General features: G+C 46.5%; 2 protein-coding genes across 2 annotated transcripts; both read left to right on the top strand.

The window, feature by feature from the left end:
- The first annotated feature begins 112 nt into the window (after positions 1-112).
- Positions 113-4519, top strand: LOC103309131. The gene has a single exon (XM_008183811.1). It carries the CDS (start codon positions 113-115, stop codon positions 4517-4519), a length of 4407 nt encoding a protein of 1468 aa, XP_008182033.1.
- Positions 4520-8360: 3841 nt separating this feature from the next.
- On the top strand, positions 8361-8734 carry LOC103309132 (the record flags this gene model as incomplete). The annotated part of the gene is made up of 1 exon (XM_029492309.1): positions 8361-8734. A coding segment is annotated over exon 1 (374 nt), but the record flags the coding sequence as incomplete, so codon positions are not given.
- Positions 8735-8766: the final 32 nt, after the last annotated feature.

Raw genomic sequence — 8766 nt, 5'->3', positions numbered from 1 at the left:
CTCATGAGTCATTGACAGACTTGAGTAAGTTTGTCAGTAAGTTCAGGCGAAGGCCTTTCTTTATTAAAATCACTCAATATTCCGGATTTGGGATCGTTCGTTCTATTTTTCTATGGCATTTCGCTGCTTACCGATTGCGACTCGGGAGCTGTTTGAAACTACGGTTACCAGTCCGGGTGATTACCCGACTATTGAGGCATTATTGAATTGCGTTCAGTCTCGAGTGTCCACGTTGGAAATAATTGGTGATTCAAGATCAGGAAACGCTGGTTCACAGGCGAAGTCGTCTCGTCCATCAAACCGTAAGGGAGATCGTCCCAGTAATTCCGGTCATCAACATGCTGCGTCATTGCTCACAACCAAGCCTGAACGATCTTGTCCGTGTTGCAAGGCAAGCCATAGTCTGGACTCATGCGGCCAATTCTTGTCATTGGCAGTCGATGAACGTAGTAACTGGATGCGTGAGAATAGTTTGTGTTTCAATTGTTTTAGTGATTCTCATTGGTCGAACAAGTGTCGTTCAAAACCAAGCTGCAAGCAATGTTCACGGAATCATCACACCTTGTTACACATGGGTGGACGCAACACTAAGGAAAAGGTTTCCGAACCCAAAGCGAAGTCGTCTTTGTGTGCTTCTCACCTGACGCCCACCGCTTCTACATCATGTTCAGTAATGTTGGGGACAGCGCTTGTTCACGTGCGAGACCGTTCCGGCACGTGGCAGACGGTGCATGCACTTGTCGATTGTGCTTCGCAAATAAGTGCTGTTACGGTATCATGTGCTGACCGTCTTGGTTTGAAACGTACTCGCTGGACTGCGCCTGTTACTGGTTTAGCTGGACATCCTGTTACCAGTGTAATGGGCCGAGTTGACTGTATTGTCCAGCCACGGTTTGCGCCTGAACCATCGCTGTCGATTCGAGCCTGGGTGTTACCATCTATCACCGGAGATATGCCACACAAAACATTGCATTCGACGATTAAGGATAAGTTTTCAAACCTCGCCCTGGCTGACCCTTCGTTCAATGTCGCATCCAGTGTGGATATGCTGCTGGGTGCTGATGTATACGCCACCATTATGAATGGTCACAAAATTGACGTTGGTGCTTCTCTGCCTTCGGCATTCAATTCTGTCTTTGGCTGGATTTTAATTGGTCCTGTTCCAAATACGAACGTCGAGCCACTTCATGCTCTCCCAGTTTCGCTCACCCTATCCATTGAAGAGCAAATGAATAAATTTTGGGACATCGAAGAACCCGAAGCTGCTCCAGATGTGTTCACTGAGGAAGGAAAGTGTGAATCCATATTCAGGAACGAGTGTATCCGGCTACCATCTGGCAGGTTCTCTGTGCCTTTACCGTTCCGATCGCATGTATTACCCACGACATTTGCTGGCTCTCGATTAATGGCGGTCAAGCGTTTTGAGTCTTTGGAGAGGAAGCTATTGGCCAATCCACAGTTGCAGACGCTGTACAAGGAATTTATGGACGAGTATTTAGCATTGGGCCATATGTCTATCGCGCCCACACCAGGTCATTACTTTGTCCCTCATCATGCAATTTACAAGGCAGATGATGGTGACGCCAAGATCCGTGTGGTGTTTGACGCGTCTGCACGATGTTCAACCGGACCGTCGTTAAACAGCTGTCTGCTTCCAGGGAAGAAGCTACAGCAGGACATAATTGATGTCTTAACGCGATTCCGCATACATCAACATGCATTCACGGCGGACATCTGCAAGATGTATCGTCAAATCCAGGTGCTACCAGAGTACCGCAAGTACCAGCATATCTTATGGCGGTCATCTCCGCATGACCAGCTGGTCGAGTACCAGTTGAACACGGTGACATATGGAGTTACGTGTGCTCCATTCCTGGCTATACGTGTGCTCCACGCTATTGCTGAAACCGATTGCACTGACGCCGATCAGGTCCGTGATGCCTTGTTGTACCAGACTTACGTTGATGATATCTGCGTCGGATCGGATTCTGTTGAAAGTGCTTTGGAGTTACAATCGTCCTTGCAGTTTATCCTCGCAAAATCCGGGCTCGAGCTTAAAAAATGGTCTAGCAACACTCCGGATATTTTATCGTCTGTACCTGCATCTGATCGGGTATGCACGCCATTACCATTTAATGACTCCGAAGATGGTGGAACTAAAGTACTTGGGTTGCAATGGAACCCTAACAATGATTTTTTTAGCTGTGCATTGCGCTTTCAACCGTCTCCAACATTCACTAAGCGGGGCGTGTTATCACTTGTCGCCAGGATATTCGACCCATTGGGGTTGTTCGGCCCTACAGTGTTTTGGGCAAAATGCATCATGCAGCGGACCTGGCAACTAGGATTGGAGTGGGACGATCCACTGCCTCCTGACATCCACGCTGATTGGTCCTCGTTTTTGTCTGATCTTCCTACGTTGTCAACGATTCGAGTAGCACGCCACTTTGGCACATTTAAACAATCGGCATGCTATCTGATGGGATTCTGTGACGCTTCACAGCTTGGATATGCCGCGGTCGTATATGTGTTGGTAGCCAACTCATCGGGTGATCAACCTGCCATTCTCGTGGGATCGAAGACTAAGCTTGCTCTTATGAAGCCGTTAAGCATACCACGATTAGAGCTGAACGCCGCTCTGTTACTCGCGCGTTGGCTTGGGCGTATCAAGCAAACGCTAGATCCTCATATCAAGATTGTAGGGACATATGGTTGGACTGACTCTATGATAGTTTTGTCCTGGTTAACTGTGCCTCATACCTCATTCAAGGTATATGTGTCCAATCGTATCCATCAGATACGCACCATATTGCCTGACTGTCAATGGAGCCACATTGAGTCGACAAACAATCCTGCCGATTGTGCGTCAAGAGGAGTAATGCCTTCAGAACTCACGAAGCTATCCCTCTATTGGCAAGGCCCTGCAATCCTTCGGGCCAATCCGTCAACGTGGATAAGACTCGTTGCACCCATTCCATTGTGCAGTCTACCTGAAGTGTTGCCAGTAGCGCTTACAACTCAAATCAACCGGCAGGACTGGCCTGAAGAATGGTTCAATCGTTTTTCATCTTATGACCGCATGATTCGCGTCACCACTCTGATGCACCGTTTCATCAACCACTGCCGCCGTACCAAGTTTGAACCATCTCCTACGCTGTGTCTAAATGTTACTGAAGTTGACTGCGCGACTCGTAGTATTATTAGAGAGTCTCAGAGTATCCATTTCTGCACTCTATTAAGCGAGTTATCAACTGGTCGCAGAGTCTCGTCGAAGCCGTTAGCTCGTTTGGCACCGTTCGTTGACGATGTTGGAATCATCAGAGTCGGTGGTCGCCTTCGTCATTCCACTCTGTCATACGGTTGCAAACACCCGATTCTAATTGCTAAGCGCTCCCATTTAGCACTGTTGATTTGTCGTCGGTGGCATCGCCTAACGTGCCACTCCGGCCCCCGTGTCATGATATCACTTATTTTGCGACAATATTGGATCGTCGCCATTCGTTCGGTTGCACATGATGTGTTGAGACATTGTTCCGTATGCGTGCGACTAACAGCAAAACCTCCTCAACCTTTGATGGCGGACCTTCCTGCTGCACGCGTGCAACAATTTCGTCCATTCGCCCGAGTCGGCGTGGACTATGCTGGTCCCCTTCAAATGCGAGAATTGAAACTTCGGAAATCCCGTATTTATAAGGTGTATATTGCCGTGTTTGTCTGCTTCTCTGTAAAAGCGGTTCACCTTGAATTGGTGTCGGACCTGTCAACTGATGCATTCTTAGCAGCATTTGACCGTTTTGTCGGTCGTCGTGGACTCCCCTGTGAAATCTTTTCTGATTGCGGAACTAACTTCATTGGTGCCGACAAGCAATTGCAAGCGCTTATTACCAGCCCTCAAGGTCAGCTCGCTATTACTACCAATTCTCGTCCAAATTGCAAATGGCATTTCAATCCGCCCAGTGCTCCGCACTTCGGTGGGTTATGGGAGGCGGCTGTCCGGTCGACAAAGCGACTGTTGGTTCGTACAATGAGCTCCCATGTCTTCACCTACGAAGAATTCACCACGGTCTTGATCCGCATCGAAGCCGTCCTCAATTCTCGACCATTGACGCCGGCATCAACAGACCCTCATGACTTGGAGTGTCTCACGCCTGGTCACTTCCTCATTGGGCAACCGTTGCTAGCCGTTCCACCTCGATCCAATCCAGACACTACCCGAAACTTGACCAACCGATGGAAGTTGCTAGATCAATGCCACCAAGCTTTTTGGAAGCGTTGGTCAACAGAGTATTTGACAACTCTTCAAGAACGTGTCAAATGGACAGATAGAGTCCCTAACCTAAAAGTCAACGACATGGTTGTCGTGGTTGACAACCAAGCACCACCATTATCATGGCGTCTTGGGCGCATCATGGAACTCGTGCCAGGACCCGATGGAACAGTGCGCGTAGCGTCGGTGTTAACGCCTCAAGGACGTATCACACGACCGGTAGTTAAGTTGGTTGTGTTACCGACTGACTAAACTGTATATTCCTCTGGCCCCCGAGCGATTTAATATTTACCTGCCTATTATTTTATCCTATAAATATTAATTATGCGCATGTCTTTTGCATTTCAATATGACACCTCCCTGGTATAACCACTATAATCTATGGTTTTGGCGGTTATCTGCGATGCTCTTACTGGAGGGTTTGGGGGGAGCTGTACACTGTAATGTTTTGCTCAATTATGTTTATTATAATTATTTTTATGGATTATATCCATTGTTATCATACCATGTACTTATTTATGTTATTATATTTTTTCTATTGTAACTTCATTATAAATTTTTTACCATTTTATTGTTACCAATGTTTTTTTTAATTATATAAATTAGGGTCTACTTCATCGGCAGATTTCACGATCAATGTCAAGCGGAGCTTCCCATGGGGGAGAATGTTCAAACTGCCGCTCTTTACTCCCAATCGAGATGTCATGCAGGTACGCGCGATAACGTACGACAAGTCAGGTGATCTAGAACTTTTGTCCCCCCTCCGCCCGTGGCCATCAGCGAACGTCGATTCCCTGCTGTACGGCACTACGTCTCTCTCAGTTCGCCACCGGCGCCGATGTCCAACGGCCCGTACGCACCGTGTTAATTCCGCGTCCACGTGATATGTGCTTTTCGGATTAATTATCCATATTTGTAATTAATATATATTTCGTCGTGCGTCTCTATGTAACTGCCGTTTGTGCTCGCCGTGTTCGAATTTATTTAGTCGTTCGACCGCTGTGAATTGTCTCTAGTTCGTCGCTATTGAGACAATACCATATTACCGCGTGTACGAGTCGTTCACCGAGCTGAGCTTTTCGTATTATGTTTATCACATGTGAGTTGTAAACATAATCATACATATCACCCGTTATATTGTAATCCGCTGATCAAGTACTTAGTCCGTACTGATTGGAGTGGAGTTATAACGTGTCCGGTGTCCGTTATTTAAAATAATTATTTCGCTGCCGCCGCCGCCGCCGTCGTGACGTCAGTATTTCGCTGCCGCCGCCGCCGCCGCTGCCGCTGCCGCCGCCTTCGTGATTGTCGTCAACAGCTGTTGTTGCCGTATCATCCGCCGTCGCCTCATTTTCGAGCTTATCACGGATCCACGATATCATCATCTCCGTCGTGGTATCGTTGCATATTATTATTTGTTATTATACTGTTGTATTATCATTTTTGTTCCGTACACCTATTGTTACGTATAGGCTTAAAGTATTGTTTTAAACTTCCGTGGATTGATCGAAGAGACGTCTTTGACAATCGTACTTGTAGAAGGTTATATTATTATTATTCAATCCAAATTATAAGACACATTATATTATAATTAAACCTTAGTGTTTTTTAATATCATAATATTAATCACCTTCTCCCATACCGGCGCGAGTCGTCGTGGCCAACCGCCAGAACTCGTAGGAGCTGCGTCGGCGCCAACATTTTTGGTAGCAGAGCGTGGTTGTGGACCTGAGTTAGGGTCCAGTTAGCGTTGTGTGGGGGTCTATTGTAGTGTCATATAATTATACCCATTATAGGTAAATGCATTAAATCAATTAATATTGAATTGTAAAGGTTACAATTATAGTACTGGTTGTTTACGTACTTATATATTTATTGTTTATTGTTTTATTATAACGTATTAGATATTGTGTATGATTTAAATTTTAAGGCAGGTATTTTATCGTTTTGGGTAAGTTGGTTGTAATAACATTTCGGCAAAATGGGTGACGAAAATGAACGTCTGACGCGTCTGCGAGATCGTGATATTACCAAACGAACTACAGTCGTTTCACAAATTCGAGCTATCCATGCCCAGGTTGTACGTTCATTGAACGATGCGACATTGGTTTCTGACTTCAGGCATGCAGTTGTTGATCTTGATTCATTGTGGATCCAGTTTAGGGCCGAAGATGATGCAGTTCTAAATCATCTTATTGAGTTAGGCCAACTGGATGACTATTCGCCGGATTTGCCCGGTGAAGTGCGTAATCTCATAACTACGTCGAAGTCCATTCTCAGTCAACTCACACCATCTGGCGCTGAGGCTCTTGACCTGTCCTACATTAACAAGCATGTGGGCAAATATCAGGGTGCTGGTCATCGGGTTGGATTATCATTGTCGCCCACTTCCGGTCCATCATCTCGTTTGCCCGAAATACCGTTGCCTATATATGATGGAGATTTTCACCAGTGGCCTACATTCCGCGATCAATTCCGCGCAAATGTCGATTCAAGGTCAATACCTAAGGCGGATAAAATGTATTATTTAGTTGGTTGCCTGCGTGGTGCGGCTTCTGATGCCATACGTGGCATACCAATGTCTGAGGACAATTATGACCTAGCCTGGTCAACAGTTGAGCACCGTTTTAATAGGCCGCGACTAGTCGCCATGTCATTAATTGACAAAATGTTTCAATTACCTGTGTCCACTCATGAGTCATTGACAGACTTGAGTAAGTTTGTCAGTAAGTTCAGCGAAGGCCTTTCTTTATTAAAATCACTCAATATTCCGGATTTGGGATCGTTCGTTCTATTTTCTATGGCATTTCGCTGCTTACCGATTGCGACTCGGGAGCTGTTTGAAACTACGGTTACCAGTCCGGGTGATTACCCGACTATTGAGGCATTATTGAATTGCGTTCAGTCTTGAGTGTCCACGTTGGAAATAATTGGTGATTCAAGATCAGGAAACGCTGGTTCACAGGCGAAGTCGTCTCGTCCATCAAACCATAAGGGAGATCGTCCCAGTAATTCCGGTCATCAACATGCTGCGTCATTGCTCACAACCAAGCCTGAACGATCTTGTCCGTGTTGCAAGGCAAGCCATAGTCTGGACTCATGCGGCCAATTCTTGTCATTGGCAGTCGATGAACGTAGTAACTGGATGCGTGAGAATAGTTTGTGTTTCAATTGTTTTAGTGATTCTCATTGGTCGAACAAGTGTCGTTCAAAACCAAGCTGCAAGCAATGTTCACGGAATCATCACACCTTGTTACACATGGGTGGACGCAACACTAAGGAAAAGGTTTCCGAACCCAAAGCGAAGTCGTCTTTGTGTGCTTCTCACCTGACGCCCACCGCTTCTACATCATGTTCAGTAATGTTGGGGACAGCGCTTGTTCACGTGCGAGACCGTTCCGGCACGTGGCAGACGGTGCGTGCACTTGTCGATTGTGCTTCGCAAATAAGTGCTGTTACGGTATCATGTGCTGACCGTCTTGGTTTGAAACGTACTCGCTGGACTGCGCCTGTTACTGGTTTAGCTGGACATCCTGTTACCAGTGTAATGGGCTGAGTTGACTGTATTGTCCAGCCACGGTTTGCGCCTGAACCATCGCTGTCGATTCGAGCCTGGGTGTTACCATCTATCACCGGAGATATGCCACACAAAACATTGCATTCGACGATTAAGGATAAGTTTTCAAACCTCGCCCTGGCTGACCCTTCGTTCAATGTCGCAACCAGTGTGGATATGCTGCTGGGTGCTGATGTATACGCCACCATTATGAATGGTCACAAAATTGACGTTGGTGCTTCTCTGCCTTCGGCATTCAATTCTGTCTTTGGCTGGATTTTAATTGGTCCTGTTCCAAATACGAACGTCGAGCCACTTCATGCTCTCCCAGTTTCGCTCACCCTATCCATTGAAGAGCAAATGAATAAATTTTGGGACATCGAAGAACCCGAAGCTGCTCCAGATGTGTTCACCGAGGAAGGAAAGTGTGAATCCATATTCAGGAACGAGTGTATCCGGCTACCATCTGGCAGGTTCTCTGTGCCTTTACCGTTCCGATCGCATGTATTACCCACGACATTTGCTGGCTCTTGATTAATGGCGGTCAAGCGTTTTGAGTCTTTGGAGAGGAAGCTATTGGCCAATCCACAGTTGCAGACGCTGTACAAGGAATTTATGGACGAGTATTTAGCATTGGGCCATATGTCTATCGCGCCCACACCAGGTCATTACTTTGTCCCTCATCATGCAATTTACAAGGCAGATGATGGTGACGCCAAGATCCGTGTGGTGTTTGACGCATCTGCACGATGTTCAACCGGACCGTCGTTAAACAGCTGTCTGCTTCCAGGGAAGAAGCTACAGCAGGACATAATTGATGTCTTAACGCGATTCCGCATACATCAACATGCATTCACGGCGGACATCTGCAAGATGTATCGTCAAATCCAGGTGCTACCAGAGTACCGCAAGTACCAGCATATCTTATGGCGGTCATCTCCGC

The sequence above is a fragment of the Acyrthosiphon pisum genome, unplaced genomic scaffold (genome assembly GCF_005508785.2).
Source record: "Acyrthosiphon pisum isolate AL4f unplaced genomic scaffold, pea_aphid_22Mar2018_4r6ur Scaffold_21214;HRSCAF=23326, whole genome shotgun sequence".
In the NCBI taxonomy this organism is placed as follows: domain Eukaryota; kingdom Metazoa; phylum Arthropoda; class Insecta; order Hemiptera; family Aphididae; genus Acyrthosiphon; species Acyrthosiphon pisum.
Note: the sequence above shows the minus strand (reverse complement) of the source record. Positions and strands in the feature narration are given on the sequence as shown.